We start from the raw sequence: 18,312 nt of genomic DNA on the forward strand, positions 1-18,312 counted from the left end.
CAGAGGGCTCTGCTTATTAACTGGATGGTAGCTGTATTCAGACTCTGTGGTGCTAATATTTGGTCATGGTGTGGCGGCATTATTGTGCAATGTATAGTAGTATTATTGGTTTTGATATGGTGGGTGTTGTTTAGTAACACTATATAGAATGTTTTATCTGGTAATTGTATGACTATTTTGCTGATGCATTACTATAAAGAAATGTAGATATTTATAGATTTGTATAATTGAATTATTTTTATGGCGGCAGTAAATGTATCACTAATTACTGTGAGGCACTTGCTAGGACTATTTTTTATTAGTGTTTACTCTGGAGTTCTTTGGTTTGTTGGCTGCGGCGCATTCTACTGTTTGCAGGCACTGCGGTGCTCAGCGAGCGTCAGGCACTGTTACTTTGGCTGCTTTGGTTTGAAAATCCCAGTGCATGCTAGGAGGCTTAAATGAGTCATGATCAGGGGGCAGAGGCTGCGGTCACTGTTGTAGCCTCTGCCCCCTCCCTGAAATTAATTGTCATCAGTGACGTCTATTTCAGGGGCTGAACTAGTCCCTGCTCTATTGATTATATGCCGGCTGTCAGTTACAATGGATGCTCAGTAGAATCTTGTAACTGTGGAGAACTCTTCCCAGTGCACAATGGCAGTGCACTCCCTCGACGGGTCTGATTACAAGTGACAAGCTGGCAGCAGACCGTACTGTCAGTGTACATGGCAAAAAAGAGAAAAATTCAAATTCTGTACAATGGCTGGATTGTAAAAAAAATTTTTATTAATGAAATAGCTAAAAGCAGACAGACAATATAGGATTAAAATTGCAGAGACAAATGGTGAGTACCAGTAGATGGCGCCCTCACCCCACAATAGGTACATGGTGGCACATGTTAAAGATAAACACACAGCATATAAAGGGCTAAAAAACCCGATTGTATACAAATGAAGTGTGCTGATAATCATGTAGTGCCTGTTACAATTGCATCAAACATACACAGTGTAAAGGTCATGTGACAAAGCACTGGAGAAATATATAAAGTGCAACCTAACATACCTATATGGTAGATGAGAGCCCAGATCCCCAACCTATAGGTTTCGGTGTGACTCCTTCTTCCGGGGGTGGTCTCTAATTAAAAAGACTGACCTTATAAAGGGTAAGTATCCAATCACTGTCCGTATCGACCCAGACCAATCAGGCCTCAGAATATAGGTTGACCCTCTACGATTTGCCATGAGGTGCAAGGATCAAATACGCCCCATGCAGTGACGCTGTGTCAAGGAGCCAATAACACACTTATCACCTCACCAGTAAGCGGACATGCACAACGCACAGCATGTGGGGGTGTGGCCAGGACCCCCACGTGTAACCAACACAAGGAGCCGCAGCGTGTTCCCGATAGCTGGTGACGCCGTACCGGAAGTGCCATGACATAGAGCACCGCGTCACTGCAATGGAAGCGCCCACATCCTGCGACTCATGGAGGCATACTCTCAGTGCCCACGTGCGCGTACACGGCCGAAAACAGTGACGCAGACCACTATGTTTGGGTGAGTGTCATGGCAACAGAATCGTTACTGATAGGCGCCAACATATCATTATACGTCACGGACTATAGTATCAGTCCACCTATCAGGGTTACATATGGTGTAGCAGCAAGGATTAGAGGGGAGTGGCCAAAAGCTAAAGGAGCCCAGGTATATCCTGCAAAACCGCATCATACAACCGCAGAAACCACTACGGCGCACACACGCATGACCGACAGGCCTCGTGCCGCCACAAGCGCGCCCAAGCCACAGCCACGGGGACAAAGTCGCCAGGGCGGCGGACAAAAACGGACGCACTGGGCCCCCAGGCAAGCGCATGCGCGCACCGGCACCGCGGGAGATGAGGGGGCAGGAGAAGATCACATGTATTTACAAGCATATATTATTATCTCTACACCTGGAGGAGAAAACCCTATTAGTGTCACCATATGCATCAACACTCGTTCCCCACATAACAGAATAAACAATACAGTATACATAGATACATTCATAGTGAATCACATCGATATGCAATACAAAAGGTTCCACAGGCTTATCGCAGAGACCCAAATGGGTAATATGCTTCTCCAACTCCGTATATAGATGGTACAAAAGGTCAAGACACGATACGGATATGAAAAGAACTGAAAAATAAAAAATAAAAGACAAATAAATATAAGACCAAATTAGAGCAGAGCGTAGGGGACGCAGAATGTAATCCCACACATTATCTTAAACCCAGAGGAAAAGAAGGCTGCTATCAAGAAACTTTATTCTAAAAAGGACACAAAACTTAGATATTCATTCAGTCCATCAGGATGTAAGGTTTTCAATGTCCATATCCACTCTGTTTCGCGTTGTGCAAGCAGTTGGCTAATGTTGCCGCCTCGAACCCCAGTAATAATCTGATCTATACCTCGTACCTTCAATAGAGTGTGGTTACAATTATGATGTTTCTTAAAATGCCTCGGTATAGTTTTAAGGCCTTCAATGTCCACATCATCTATGGCGGCCTGGATGTCACGAACATGTTCTCTCACACGGACCTTAAGGGCTCGTGTGGTAAGGCCGACAAAGATGAGCGGACACGGACAACTAGCGTAATACACTACGGCCTTGGAGAGGCAGTTAATTTTCTTCCTAATTGGGAAAACTTTCCCATCAGACGAGGCAAAGTCAGTCGCTGTTTCAATGTTAGGGCACGCAATACACGAACCACAGGGTGAGCAACCAAATCTAGACCTCAAGGGAAGAGAGGAGAGGGACAAGAATGGAAGAACAGCATTATCCTTTTTATCATAATGACTTGATGTTAATATGTCCTTAAAATTCCTGGCTTTATGGGCCGCGACTGATGGTCTATCAGGCAGATAATTCTGCAAGATGGGATCAATAGTAAGAATAGACCAAAACCATGACATCCACCATCCGACCCCACTGTGAGTGGTATTTGGTAATCATTCTTACGTTATTAGATGTCTTCCTCATCTGGCCGCCGAATAATAGCTCAACACGTGGTGAATTTCTGGCTCTATTATTGGCCTTTTTAATCTATCTATTACTATACCCATGATCACGAAACCTTTGTTTAAGTTCAAGAGCTCTGAATTCAAAGGACGAGTCTGAGGAGCATATCCTTCGCAACCGAAGAAACTGCCCCACAGGAACTGCCCGTATAACGTGGGTAGGATGAGCTGAGGTAGCATACAGAACTGAGTTACCAGATGTATCTTTACGATATAAGTCAGTCTGCAGCTGGCCTGATGAGTCACGTGTGACCAGCACGTCCAGGAATTCGAGGGATATGTCACTGAATCTGTGAGTCAATCGTATATTGATCTCATTGGTATTCAGACTCTGAATAAATAAATTAAGATCCTGGGCACTCCCCTGCCAGATGAAAAAGATGTCATCGATGTACCGCGTCCAAAAAGGAATGCGGTCCACCGATGACATCACATCTGACAGGAGAAGGTCCCTCTCCCACAGCCCCAGGAATAAATTAGCATATGAGGGCGCAAAGGCCGCCCCCATTGCTGTACCCTGGAGATGTAGGTACAGGGACCCCCCAAAAAAGAAAAAATTATGGGTTAATGCAAAATTCAAAAGATCCATGACAAAATCCCTCTCCGTCCCAGACATGCTGGTCATTGATAAAAAATATGAGATTGCCCGTAGTCCGTCGTGATGTCGAATGCTCGTGTAGAGCGATTCGACATCACAAGAGACCAGCAGAGACCCCTCCCCCACATGTAGAGAGTCTATTTTTTGCAAAAAATTGCTAGTGTCTCTTGTATATGACGGGAGAGACTCCACTAGAGGCTTAAGTAGCGAGTCAATATAGATACACACCCGCTCAAGGAAATTGCCCACCCCCGACACAATGGGTCTACCCGGGGGTGTTTGCGTCTTTGTGCACTTTGGGCAACAAATATAACGTCGGTACCCTAGGCTCAGATACAAGTAGCGAATCAAACAATCTCTTCTCTATGGTCCCACTGTCTACAGCATTACTCAGCAAGCATTGTAGTTCTTCCTTAAATTTGCTGAGAGGATTAATGGTGAGGCGCTGGTAACACTCACTAACCCTAAGTTGCCTATATGCCTCCCTCTCATATAATGAACAGGGCCAAACCACGATATTCCCACCCTTGTCGGCTGGTTTTATTACTATGTCATCCAATCTCCTGATCCTGTCGATGCAGCTCCTCTCCTCCCTCGTAAGATTATCTTTATAAATATTGGTAGGGAATTTAGAAAACTCATCGGAGACGAGCCGCACAAACAGGTCCACATTGGGACAAGCCGACAAGGGGGGGAATTTTTTTTACTTAATCCGCAGCCGCGAAGGAATCTTACCTAGGGCACTGGAAGAATGCTCCTCTGATAATTCCTCAAGGATCCTGAGAGCAGTTTGTTCAGTTTCTGTTGAAAGGCCCTCTGTAGGTCATCATCATGGAACCATTTCTTCATAATCAGTGCCCGGGCGAAAATGTGCAGATCCTTCACGGCTGTAAAAGGGTCAAATCGTGAGCTAGGTGAAAATGTGAGGCCCCGAGCCAGAACCCCATTATCTAATGTTGAAAGTACATGTTGGGATAGGTTTATTACCTTAGGGGTACCACCTGGTTTCCCCACCGCTATGGCTTTCTTAATGTAATTTCCAGTCATTTTATGCTGCTGTTCCCGTTTTCTCCTGGTACCAAGCCTTGTAGTCATGGGGGACAGGGATTGGTCTGATGCCTCACCCGCAGATGAAGCTGTAGATACTGATGTAGACCTCCCACGAGTAAATCGAGGTACTGACTTTCGCCACCTATACACTTTAAGTTGTTAATAATCCGTCATATCTCTCATGATCTTTTTCGAATGTGTCTCTCTAATTGCTTTTTCCCATTCCTCAGAACTAGCAGCCATCATAGCGTCAAAGGCCGCAATCTCCTCAGCCGAGGACATTGTCTTCAATTCTAAATAGGTTGAATCCAACTCCTTCTCTACCTCTTCAAGGGTTTTTGAATTAAACCCGACTAATAGTTCCATTAATTTAAGTGAACTGGTGGAACAGATTTCCTCCCATTTATTGATAAAAATGGTGTCTTCCACAGGAAAGGAAGGAAAAACCTGCATCCTTAAGCCCCGAGGGATCATTTGTTTTGAAATGTATCCCTCGAGGAAGGCCCTGTTCCACCACACCTTTGTACGTCTGTGTAACAGGCGTTTAACATTACTCTGAAGCTCAGTACGTCCCCTCTGCTCAATACCCATGCCATCCGGCAGGTTCCCATCAAAGGCTCTGCTACATAACGTTTTCCAGGAAATGTCCCTGGTTTTATAATCCATGGTTGGTAAAGGAGAAACCTGTGAAAATACACAGAAAATAATGTAAATGTACAATACCAAAAGACACGGACGATCCCGTGCCATATTCACAATATGGATAAAGCCATATACAGATTAGTAGTAGCAAAAAAGAGAAAAATTCTGTACAACGACTGGATTGTAAAACATTTTTTTATTAATGAAATAGCTAAAAGCAGACAGACAATATAGGATTAAAATTGCAGAGACAAATGGTGAGTACCAGTAGATGGCGCCCTCACCCCACAATAGGTACATGGTGGCACATGTTAAAGATAAACACACAGCATATAAAGGGCTAAAAAACCCGATTGTATACAAATGAAGTGTGCTGATAATCATGTAGTGCCTGTTACAATTGCATCAAACATACACAGTGTAAAGGTCATGTGACAAAGCACTGGAGAAATATATAAAGTGCAACCTAACGTACCTATATGGTAGATGAGAGCCCAGATCCCCGACCTATAGGTTTCGGTGTGACTCCTTCTTCCGGGGGTGGTCTCTAATTAAAAAGACTGACCTTATAAAGGGTAAGTGTGAGGCAAATCCTGGGATATGAAGAGGAATTATGATTGCCCGTCATAATCGCTCTCATCACTCCCTGGCAGTGCCCCCTCCCTTCTTGTTCTCAATGTCCACCATCTGGGAAGGTGTCACATCCCAGCAACACATCCCATGGCCATCTCCTGTGATATGGAGATTAGATGATGTGGGAACAATGGACACAGGATGACTCCCTGCCGTGACCCTGTGGTAGGGGCTGCTATCTAATTAGCAAGGCTATGGAAGTATCCAGACAGAACGACTCCAGTAAAAAATGGTTCATATCTCGCAAGCCATATTTCCGATAAAAATGGCAACCATAAAAATGGTGTCTCCGCATGCGGACGATGCTGGCACACCTTTTTTATGGAAGTGGGAGCTTGGGAAATACCCCAGGCGTGATATCAGCCAATGGGGAACTAGTAGACAAGTCATGAGTCCTCTCGTTCTGTAGCTAAATTCATAACTGTCACAATGAGAGCGTTGGCGTCTGCCTACGACGCTCCCAGGCAAAGTTATGGCCATATCCCCTGTTGTGGATATTGTCCATAACTCCAGCCAGGGGTGGAGCAGTGCTCCCTCTGAGGTCACTAAGGTAGGAGGGGACCTGGATTTGCCCAGGTTGATAACCCTACTTCGGCCATTTTCCAGGGTTCTTTTGCTCGGGGGTCTGGTCAGGGAAGACCTGTGAGGGAGTTCCTGGAAACCTGGTCCACGGCGCCCCCCTGTGGCCAGACGCACAAGGTAACTGCTGGAACTGTGTATGCCTGTTTGTAAACCATGCTTTATCTGTAACTGTACTCTGACATATGTATATTCTGTAGATTCCCTATTGTATATATTGTAGTTTCTAGTGTGCTTTAGGCTGATTAAATTATATAATTAATCTTGGGCTGTTCTGTTATCTCGATCTTGAATCCCACGTCTGTGTGTTCGGCTAATAGTTAACGTGAAGCGGTTGGTGGCAGCGAGTTGTGCCAAGGATTATTGTGGGGAGGCCAGTGAGATTCGGGGAGATTTTATATATTCCGCCCGCGGAGGTCGGGGGAATATATACCCTACTCTCACCGGGGACCCTTCAATAATCGGCATAAGTAGTATAGCGGCCTCCTTGCTTATTGTCGGGCAATTCCATAATTGGCCTGACTATAAGAGGGGCGCTAGAGAGCGCGTCACGTGCTCTGTCTGTCGGTCGGGAGGTATAAAGGAGGGGTGACCCCCACTTGTTACCCCCGATTGTGACGTACTGGTAGCCAGCGCGGGGGATTTCTGAGTGACCCCCCCGGTGGTTCGTGACATATTGGTGGCATAGCGGTGGGATCGAGATAATAGTGTGTGTGAGTGTGAGACCCATACTCCCAGACACTAAAGACTGCCTGCAGCAGCTGTGGCTGCTGGGGTCTTCAGACTAGCTCAACACTAGAGTGTCAGAGTGCAGATACTGTAAGGTGTGTGGGCGCATCAGGTGTCAGTTCTGTGTCAGTGACCAAAGTCTGCAACAATGGCTGAGAGCACCAGGAGCAAAGCCAAAGGAATGGCTCAGGCCAGAGACGATGAGGAGGTTGTCCACGAGTCCTTCAGGAGCCCGACGCCAGAGAACAGCTCTGCAGAGGACATCGCACAACCTGGCACTGCTGGACAAAATGAGGAGGAGCTCGCCCAAGGGTCCTCAACGAGCCAGATGCCAGTCCTCCGCTCTGAAATGGACAGTGAATCACCTGGCTCTGCAGCGTGCCGCAGATCACCACTTGCCAATCCCTCCGGCCTGAGAGGTGCAGAGGCCCTCCTTCAAGCTGCCTTGGCCAGGCTTATGGCTGGAGACCGGGATACCTACGAGATACTCATGGCCGAGCGTGAGCGACAGGCAGCGCGTGACGCTGAGGCTGCGGAGCGGCAAGCAGCGCGTGAGGCTGCGGAGCGGCAGGCAGCGCGTGAAGAGCGAGAGCGAGAGCGACAGGCAGACCGTGACTACCAGCTGCAGCTAGCTCAGCTCCGGCCCTCATCAGCCACATGTGACCTTCAAAACACCAAACTTCCAAAGGCCCGTGTTGAGGACTTCCCAGTGCTGGAGAAGGATGGAGACTTGGACTCTTTCCTGACTGCTTTTGAACGGACTTGCCTGCAGCACCATCTGGACAAGGACCAGTGGGCCAAATACCTGACCCCCCGTTTAAGGGGTAAGGCCCTGGAAATCCTTGGGGACTTGCCTACTGAGGCAGATCAGGGCTACGACACAATCAAGCGGGCCCTGATCCAACAGTACAACCTCACTCCGGAGTCCTACCGCAAGAAGTTCCGGACCCTGCAGAAGGGACCAAAGGACTCCTGGGCTGACCACCGGCGGGCACTTGCCCGAGCTGCCGACCACTGGACCCAAGGCCTGCAGCTTTCCACCGGACCGGAGATCCTGGACTTGGTCATCACAGAGCAACTCTTGTGGAACTGCCCTGAGGATCTCCGCCAGTTCATCCGAGACCAGAAGCCAAAGGGGTCCACGGCTACAGCTGCCCTGGCCGATGACTACACCAACAATCGGGCTCCTGAGGCCAGGAGAGCAGCCACCAGCAGCACCTGGAGAGGGGGTAAGATGAATTCTGCGACTGCCCCACCTGCCCCTAGACTGCAGGGGGTGACCCCCTCAGCCAGTGAGCTGGGATCTGTTGCCCTCTGCAGGGATAAGCAGAGAGCAGGGTGCTGCAGGGGGAGGACCAGTGTGTGGGGTGGGGGCTACCACAGCAAATGTGGGGTCCCCAGAGATTTCACAGCGGGGTTCTGTTGCTGCAGGAGGGGAACAGGCAGGTGAGATTGGGGCCGGTCCAGGAGCGGAAGTGCTCCCAGGTAAGATCTCGGTACATGGTTCCCCCACAACCGGGGTGTCAGGAAGCCAGGTAGGTCTGCCTGAACCGGCGACTTGGTCAGGAACGGAGGAGGAGCAGGCACGACCCACGGTCGCAGCGGCTGTGGCCGCTGTCACCCGCAGTGGGAGTGCTGGAAGCCAAGGGGCCTCCCGGAGGTCCGATAGCTCTTCCCCTTCTGACCAAGTGGCAGCCGAGTCAGGTGGAGGCCAGGACACAGGTCCCGGGGTACTGACCGAAGATGTGACAGTCTCGTCGATTCTGGCCACATCTAGTCAGGGGTTTCAGGCAGCGTTAGAAGCTGACGACAGCCTGAAAGCTCTTAAGGAGCAGGCGGCACAGCCTCCCTCGGACTCGGACCCGGAGCGAGTGGTCTGGGACCAAGGACGGCTGTACCGGGTCACGGTCCAGCAGGGTTCACCGGAGGCGTGGCCCAGGGACCGACAGTTGGTGGTACCCTATCCGTTCCGGACGGAGTTGTTGCGGATCGCACATGAGATTCCGATGGCCGGACACCTAGGGATCGCTAAGACCAAGGCCAGGTTAAACCAGCATTTCTACTGGCCAAAAATGGGGGCCGATGTGGCTGCCTACTGCCGTTCGTGTGAAACCTGTCAGAGAGTGGGGAAGGCGGGGCCACACCCCAAAGCCCCACTGGTATCTCTGCCAATCATCGATGAGCCTTTCAGGAGGGTGGCTGTGGATCTGGTCGGCCCGCTGGCCATCCCCAGCAGCTCCGGGAAACGCTTCATACTGACGGTAGTGGACTATGCCACCCGGTACCCAGAAGCAGTGGCCTTGTCGTCCATTCGGGCTGACAAGGTGGCCACCGCATTGCTGGAGATTTTCTCCCGAGTGGGTTTTCCCCAGGAAATGCTCACTGACCGGGGGACCCAATTCATGTCCCAGCTGATGGAGGCCCTCTGTAAGCAAGTCCAGGTGCGACATCTGGTGGCCAGCCCGTACCATCCACAGACTAATGGCCTGTGCGAACGGTTTAATGGCACCTTAAAGCAGATGCTTAAGATGTTGGTCGACTCCCATGGGCGTGACTGGGAGCGGTATCTCCCCCACCTGTTATTTGCTTACCGGGAGGTTCCACAGGCCTCAACGGGATTCTCACCGTTTGAGCTCCTGTACGGGCGACGTGTGCGGGGCCCCCTGGCTCTGGTGAAAGAGGCTTGGGAAGGGGATTTGGCCATCCCTGGAGTGTCGGTTATCGAGTATGTCATGCGCTTTCGGGACAAAATGCAGGCCTTGACGCAACTGGTACACGACAATATGGCTCAAGCCCAGGCCGATCAGAAGCGTTGGTACGACCAGAACGCTTGTGAGAGGACCTACCAAGTGGGTCAAAAGGTGTGGGTACTGGTCCCCGTACCACAGGACAAGCTTCAGGCAGCCTGGGAAGGCCCATACCTCGTGTACCAGCAGCTCAACCCTGTAACGTACCTGGTCACCCTGGACCCTGCTCGTGGAAGGCGGAAGCCCTTCCATGTGAACATGATGAAGGCACATCATGAGCGGGAGGCATGTGCGCTCCCTGTCTGCAACCTGCCCGAGGAGGGAGAAGCGGAAACCCTCTTGGATATGCTAGCCCAGGTTAGGGCAGGCGGATCCATTGAGGATGTGGAGGTTGGCCACCAGCTCTTGGAGGACCAACGGTCCCAGCTGTGGGCCACCCTACACCCCTTCCGGGGGTTGTTTACCAACCAGCCCGGAAGGACTGACTTGGCTGTCCATCACGTGGACACTGGGGATCATCCCCCGATCCGGCGTTCAGCATATCGGGTCTCCCTGGAGGTGCAGCAACACATGCGCCAGGAGATTGACGAGATGCTGAAGCTGGGGGTGATCCAGGCATCCAACAGCGCTTGGGCCTCGCCTGTAGTCCTCGTCCCTAAGAAGGACCGAACCACTCGGTTCTGCGTGGACCACAGGGGGCTCAATGCTGTCACGGTCGCCGATGCGTACCCAATGCCACGCATCGATGACCTGCTCGATCAGTTGGCCGGGGCTCAGTACCTGACCATCATGGATCTGAGCCGGGGATATTGGCAGATCCCCCTGACTCGCAAGGCCAGGGAACGCTCTGCCTTTATTACCCCATTTGGACTGTACGAGTCCACGGTGATGCCATTCGGGATGAGGAATGCCCCTGCCACTTTCCAGCGGATGGTCAACACCCTGCTCAAGGGACTTGAAGGGTACGCGGCCGCGTACCTGGATGACATTGCCGTCTTCAGTCCCACCTGGGAAGATCACCTAGAGCATCTAGCACAGGTGCTCAGGCGGATCCACCAGGCAGGTTTGACCATCAAGCCGGGAAAGTGTCAGCTGGCCATGAGCGAGGTCCAGTACCTCGGTCACCGGGTAGGCGGGAGAACTCTGAAGCCCGAGCCTGAGAAAGTGGAGGCCATCGCATCCTGGCCCACCCCCAGGACCAAGAAGCAGGTGATGTCCTTCTTGGGGACCGCTGGGTACTATAGGAGGTTTGTTCCATGCTATAGTAGCCTGGCAAAGCCCTTGACGGACCTCACCAAGAAGAAGCTGCCCTCTGCAGTCGATTGGACAATGGACTGCGAGACAGCCTTCCGGGCCCTAAAGGACGCCCTGTCCAGCCCGCCCGTGCTACAGGCAGCCGACTTCACGCGGCCGTTTGTAGTACAGACCGACGCCAGTGACTTCGGCCTCGGTGCGGTGCTCAGCCAGGTGGACTCTGCGAGCCAAGAGCACCCAGTCTTGTACCTGAGCAGGAAGCTGTTACCAAGGGAAGTGGCCTACTCCACAATGGAGAAGGAATGCCTAGCCATAGTGTGGGCTCTGCAGCGTCTGCAACCCTATCTATACGGGCCCCACTTCATCGTGGAGACGGACCACAATCCCCTCAGCTGGTTGCACACCGTCTCTGGGACGAATGGGCGATTGTTGCGATGGAGCCTTGCGCTCCAGCAATACAACTTCACCATTCGCCACAAAAGGGGCCAGGACCACGGTAACGCAGACGGGCTGTCCCGACAAGGAGAGGTCGCGGACGGGCGCACGGGGGAACACCGGAGTGTGCTGCCCCCTAGCGCCCTCAAAAGGGGGGAGGTGTGAGGCAAATCCTGGGATATGAAGAGGAATTATGATTGCCCGTCATAATCGCTCTCATCACTCCCTGGCAGTGCCCCCTCCCTTCTTGTTCTCAATGTCCACCATCTGGGAAGGTGTCACATCCCAGCAACACATCCCATGGCCATCTCCTGTGATATGGAGATTAGATGATGTGGGAACAATGGACACAGGATGACTCCCTGCCGTGACCCTGTGGTAGGGGCTGCTATCTAATTAGCAAGGCTATGGAAGTATCCAGACAGAACGACTCCAGTAAAAAATGGTTCATATCTCGCAAGTCATATTTCCGATAAAAATGGCAACCATAAAAATGGTGTCTCCGCATGCGGACGATGCTGGCACACCTTTTTTATGGAAGTGGGAGCTTGGGAAATACCCCAGGCGTGATATCAGCCAATGGGGAACTAGTAGACAAGTCATGAGTCCTCTCGTTCTGTAGCTAAATTCATAACTGTCACAATGAGAGCGTTGGCGTCTGCCTACGACGCTCCCAGACAAAGTTATGGCCATATCCCCTGTTGTGGATATTGTCCATAACTCCAGCCAGGGGTGGAGCAGTGCTCCCTCTGAGGTCACTAAGGTAGGAGGGGACCTGGATTTGCCCAGGTTGATAACCCTACTTCGGCCATTTTCCAGGGTTCTTTTGCTCGGGGGTCTGGTCAGGGAAGACCTGTGAGGGAGTTCCTGGAAACCTGGTCCACGGCGCCCCCCTGTGGCCAGACGCACAAGGTAACTGCTAGAACTGTGTATGCCTGTTTGTAAACCATGCTTTATCTGTAACTGTACTCTGACATATGTATATTCTGTAGATTCCCTATTGTATATATTGTAGTTTCTAGTGTGCTTTAGGCTGATTAAATTATATAATTAATCTTGGGCTGTTCTGTTATCTCGATCTTGAATCCCACGTCTGTGTGTTCGGCTAATAGTTACCGTGAAGCGGTTGGTGGCAGCGAGTTGTGCCAAGGATTATTGTGGGGAGGCCAGTGAGATTCGGGGAGATTTTATATATTCCGCCCGCGGAGGTCGGGGGAATATATACCCTACTCTCACCGGGGACCCTTCAATAATCGGCATAAGTAGTATAGCGGCCTCCTTGCTTATTGTCGGGCAATTCCATAATTGGCCTGACTATAAGAGGGGCGCTAGAGAGCGCGTCACGTGCTCTGTCTGTCGGTCGGGAGGTATAAAGGAGGGGTGACCCCCACTTGTTACCCCCGATTGTGACGTACTGGTAGCCAGCGCGGGGGATTTCTGAGTGACCCCCCCGGTGGTTCGTGACAGTAAGTATCCAATCACTGTCCGTATCGACCCAGACCAATCAGGCCTCAGAATATAGATTGACCCTCTACGATTTGCCATGAGGTGCAAGGATCAAATACGCCCCATGCAGTGACGCTGTGTCAAGGAGCCAATAACACACTTATCACCTTACCAGTAAGCGGACATGCACAACGCGCAGCATGTGGGGGTGTGGCCAGGACCCCCACGTGTAACCAACACAAGGAGCCGCAGCGTGTTCCTGATAGCTGGTGACGCCGTACCGGAAGTGCCATGACATAGAGCACCGCATCACTGCAATGGAAGCGCCCACATCCTGCGACTCATGGAGGCTTACCCTCAGTGCCGACGTGCGCGTACACGCCCGAAAACAGTGACGCAGACCACTATGTTTGGGTGAGTGTCATGGCAACAGAATCGTTACTGATAGGCGCCCACATATCATTATACGTCACGGACTATAGTATCAGTCCACCTATCAGGGCTACATATGGTGTAGCAGCAAGGATTAGAGGGGAGTGCCAAAAGCTAAAGGAGCCCAGGTATATCCTGCAAAACCGCATCATACAACCGCAGAAACCACTACGGCGCACACACGCATGACCGACAGGCCCCGTGCCGCCACGAGCGCGCCCAAGCCACAGCCACGGGGACAAAGTCGCCAGGGCGGCGGACAAAAACGGACGCGCACACGGCGGTACCGGGCCCCCAAGCAAGCGCATGCGTGCACCGGCACCGCGGGAGATGGGGCAGGAGAAGATCACATGTATTTACAAGCATATATTATTATCTCTACACCTGGAGGAGAAAACCCTATTAGTGTCACCATATGCATCAACACTCGTTCCCCACATAACAGAATAAACAATACAGTATACATAGATACATTCATAGTGAATCACATCGATATGCAATACAAAAGGTTCCACAGGCTTATCGCAGAGACCCAAATGGGTAATATGCTTCTCCAACTCCGTATATAGATGGTACAAAAGGTCAAGACACGATACGGATATGAAAAGAACTGAAAAATAAAAAATAAAAGACAAATAAATATAAGACCAAATTAGAGCAGAGCGTAGGGGGACGCAGAATGTAATCCCACACATTATCTTAAACCCAGAGGAAAAGAAGGCTGCTATCACTTCTCGACAGAGCTGGCGAAGGAGTGTACTTTCATTGTGCACTGAGAAGAATAGTGCACAGTGACAAGATTCTGCTGAGCATCTGTTGGAATTGACAGCTGGTGCTTGCAAAGTAAAACACGGATTAACCCGGCCCCTGAAATCTAAGTCACTGATGATGCTTTGTTTCAGCAAGAGGGCAGAGGCTGCAGATTGACCAGAGTCTCTGCCCCTTAATGACGTTTGAGTATCCCAGGGTGCATTGGGGATTTTCAAACAAAGTGTCATCAGAGAGGAAGTAGTAAAACAATAAGGCAGAGGAGTGAGGGAATTTTTCATTAACGTATATTAGAAAAAAGATTGGATTATAACAGATTTAGAAGTAAAGTAAAAATTTAGTTTTGGACCACCTCTTTAATGAATCAGAACCAATAATTATAGGTCACTTATCAGGGGCCATTGCTTTGTGCTTACCCCCCAGGCCAAAATTCACCAGCCCCTGATTCCCAGCCAGGCTGAGTGTCAGACTGTCAGTGTCTAAAGCTCAGCGCCGGCGCGTCGTGTACACTGTAGTGTCCCAGAAACTGCTCCTGCTCTGTTGCGCCTCTCTCTGGCTCAACTTGCTTGTGCCCCTAGCTGGCATACAGCCAGAGAGAGGAGCTTTAGAGGCAGGCGGGCGGGCGGGCGGGCGGCAGCATTGGTGGTTGTACTGCTCACAGGCGGCTCAGCACGGCGTCTGCGCCTGGCAGAGACTCAGATGGACACAACGCACACAGTCACAAAACAGGAGCACAGCACTGCCTAAACTGGTCCTCTGCAGACGGATCCGCGTCCGGTAATAGTCTTCTTAGGCTGCTTTCACACATCCGGCTTTTGCAATGCGGCACAATCCGGCACTTTGCAGGAAAACCGCAACCGGTTTTTTTTGCTGCCGATTGCGTTTTTCCTGCATAGACTTTAATTAGTGCCGCATTATGCCGCATGGGCTTGCGTTCGGTCCGGTTTTTGCCGCATGCGGCAGATTTAGCCGATGCGGCGGCCGGATGGAACGTTCCCTGGCACGTTTTTTGCTCCGGCAAAAAAAAACCGCATCGCGCCGCATTCGGCCAATGCGGCGCTTTTCCCAATGCATCCCTATGGATGCCGGATGCGGCGCAATGCGGCAAAAACCGCATCCGGCCGCCGCATGCGGTTTTTGCCACTGCGCATGCTCAGTAGCATGCCGCAAGCGGCAAAAACTGGACCGGCCGCATGTAAAAAACTTATGCAAAGGATGCGGTGTTTTCACCGCATCCGTTGCATAGGCTTCACAGCCGGATTGAGCCGCACAGATCAAACCGGATGTGTGAAAGCAGCCTTAGGCTGCTTTCACACATCCGGTTTGAGCCCTGCGGCTCAATCCGGCTGTGCAAGCTATGCAACGCATGCGGTGAAAACACCGCATCCTTTGCATAAGTTTTTCCCATGCGGCCCGCCCGGTTTTTGCCGCTTGCGGCATGCTACTGAGCATGCGCAGTGGCAAAAACCGCAGTACGAAAAAACGTGCTGGGCAACGTTCCATCCGGCCGCCGCATCGGCTAAATCTGCCGCATGCGGCAAAAACCGGATGGAACGCAAGGCCATGCGGCACAATGCGGCACTAATTAAAGTCTATGCAGGAAAATCGCAACCGGCAGCAAAAAAAAAACGGTTGCGATTTTCCTGCAAAGTGCCGGATTGTGCCGCATTGCAGAAACCGGAGGTGTGAAAGCAGCCTTACTGGACTGGTAGATGTAGAGCCTGTCTAGAAAAAAGAATAATTCATGTGTATATACGCCCCCAGTAACTTGTATGTCCCCCAGACGTGCGCTGTTTATTATGTTAATATTTTATTGTATTTTTTTATCGCGTGGGGGGCCCTATTCAGACTTTTGCTATGGGGCTCCATGATTTCTACGTACGCCCCTGGTTAGTGTATATATAAAATCCGATGCTGTGACCTGAATAAAAAGCCTGAGGCGGTGACCGGCGCGGCCATCAATAGACGTGAATAGGGCGAGGCTTTGAGTGACTTTTCAGGCATCTTTTGGTGGTGGACCGGATCTAGAAGACTCAGAAGCCTCCTTGTCCCAGCCTGCTGGCTTTCCCCTGGAGGTTTATGATCTGTCACCTGACTACAATCACACACAATGACGCTCAGACATGAATGAAAGGAGATGCTGAGACTTATAGTTCCACAGACAATAATAAAAAGGACGTCAAGGAGCTAGATTGTTCGCATGCGCAGTACAAGCTCAGGCTGCTGTTCAGCGCCCGTCAGCTATGGTCACGTGACTTGTCTACCTACGGAAGTACTATGCGGCTTCCTCGCCTGTCATGGCAACGGCATTCTTATCCAATCAGAGTATGAGGAAGACTTGCGTGTTTGCACGGTGGCCAATCAGTGAGTCTTGGGCGGGGTTCGGTGTGTCCGGGCTGTTTGAACAATGTAGTGTCGGTTATGTGCACCGGGCGAGGAGGATGTCGGCGCCGCGCGCTCTGTTCCTGTACGCGGATGATTCGGTGTGGGCTCAGGACGGGGACGGAGCGCGGCTTCTGCTGTCTCCGTGCGGGACCGAGTTCATGTATGAGAGGCCCCAGGCGGATGCTCCTCTAGCACAGCGGCCGCGGAGGGGGCGGCATAGGACGGAGTTTGTGACCAGCGGCTGCCGGGTGAGACCCTCGGTGCTCTGTATTATGTGTATATGATGAGTGGTGTCTGCAGGATAATAAGAGAGAGAAGAGAGGGCCCCATGGTGCGGGATTCTGTGCAGACCTGGCTCTCTGCGGAGCAGACGTGGCTCTCTGCGGAGCAGACGTGGCTCTCTGCGGAGCAGACGTGGCTCTCTGCGGAGCAGACCGAACTCTGTATGGACCGGGGCGCCGGGCGGACCGAACTCTGCATGGACCGGGGCGCCGGGCGGACCGAACTCTGCATGGACCGGGGCGCCGGGCGGACCGAACTCTGCAGGGACCGGGGCGCCGGGCGGACCGAACTCTGCAGGGACCGGGGCGCCGGGCGGACCGAACTCTGCAGGGACCGGGGCGCCGGGCGGACCGAACTCTGCAGGGACCGGGGCGCCGGGCGGACCGAACTCTGCAGGGACCGGGGCGCCGGGCGGACCGAACTCTGCAGGGACCGGGGCGCCGGGCGGACCGAACTCTGCAGGGACCGGGGCGCCGGGCGGACCGAACTCTGCAGGGACCGGGGCGCCGGGCGGACCGAACTCTGTATGGAGCGGGGCGCTGGGTGCTATATGCAGGTGGTACACAGGGCATACATAACAATTTCAAAAACAGCATTTGGCTACATGCGAACACTGCAGTTTTCTCAAAACTTTCTCACCTTTGACTTCCCAGCAAAGCCTATGAGAAGTCAGATTTGCTGTGCGCATCTTGCAGTTTCAGCACTTTTGTTTTTTTTTGTTTTTTTTTTTCAAAATTTTGTGACAAAAAAGTAGCAGCATGTTCATCCTTCTTGCGTTTTTGTCAATTTTTGTCACCCTTTGAAATCAATGAGGGGCATGAAAAATGCAAGGGAAACCCATGGTTACAAATTGTTAGGGTTTTGCATACGTTTTAACGGTGGTTTTGTCAACAAAAACGCAGCTCCCCAACTTAGTTCCAGAATGACAAAATCAATGCTGGAGTGATTCTGGCATGTGTGTGTGTGTCTGTCTGTCTGTGTGTGTGTGTGTCTGTCTGTGTGTGTGTGTGTCTGTCTGTGTGTGTGTGTGTCTGTCTGTGTGTGTGTGTGTCTGTCTGTGTGTGTCTGTGTGTGTGTGTGTGTGTCTGTCTGTGTCTGTCTGTGTGTGTGTCTGTCTATGTGTGTCTGTCTGTGTGTCTGTCTGTGTGTGTGTGTGTCTGTGTGTGTGTGTCTGTCTGTGTGTGTGTGTGTGTCTGTGTGTGTCTGTGTGTGTCTGTGTGTGTCTGTGTGTGTCTGTGTGTGTCTGTGTGTGTCTGTGTGTGTCTGTGTGTGTGTGTGTGTGTCTGTGTGTGTGT

The 18,312-nt window shown here is 51.4% G+C and overlaps 1 protein-coding gene across 1 annotated transcript in view; it reads left to right on the forward strand.

The window, feature by feature from the left end:
* Nucleotides 1–16,765: 16,765 nt before the first annotated feature.
* The window catches only part of C1H5orf34 (chromosome 1 C5orf34 homolog), a 107,859-nt gene continuing 106,312 nt past the window's right edge, over nucleotides 16,766–18,312 (forward strand). The window contains exon 1 of the mRNA XM_075326789.1: nucleotides 16,766–16,983. Coding sequence (XP_075182904.1) covers nucleotides 16,792–16,983 — 192 coding nt within the window. The 5' untranslated portion in view covers nucleotides 16,766–16,791. The remainder of the gene's footprint in view (nucleotides 16,984–18,312) is intronic.

Source organism: Anomaloglossus baeobatrachus, chromosome 1, assembly GCF_048569485.1.
Source record: "Anomaloglossus baeobatrachus isolate aAnoBae1 chromosome 1, aAnoBae1.hap1, whole genome shotgun sequence".
In the NCBI taxonomy this organism is placed as follows: Eukaryota; Metazoa; Chordata; class Amphibia; order Anura; family Aromobatidae; genus Anomaloglossus; species Anomaloglossus baeobatrachus.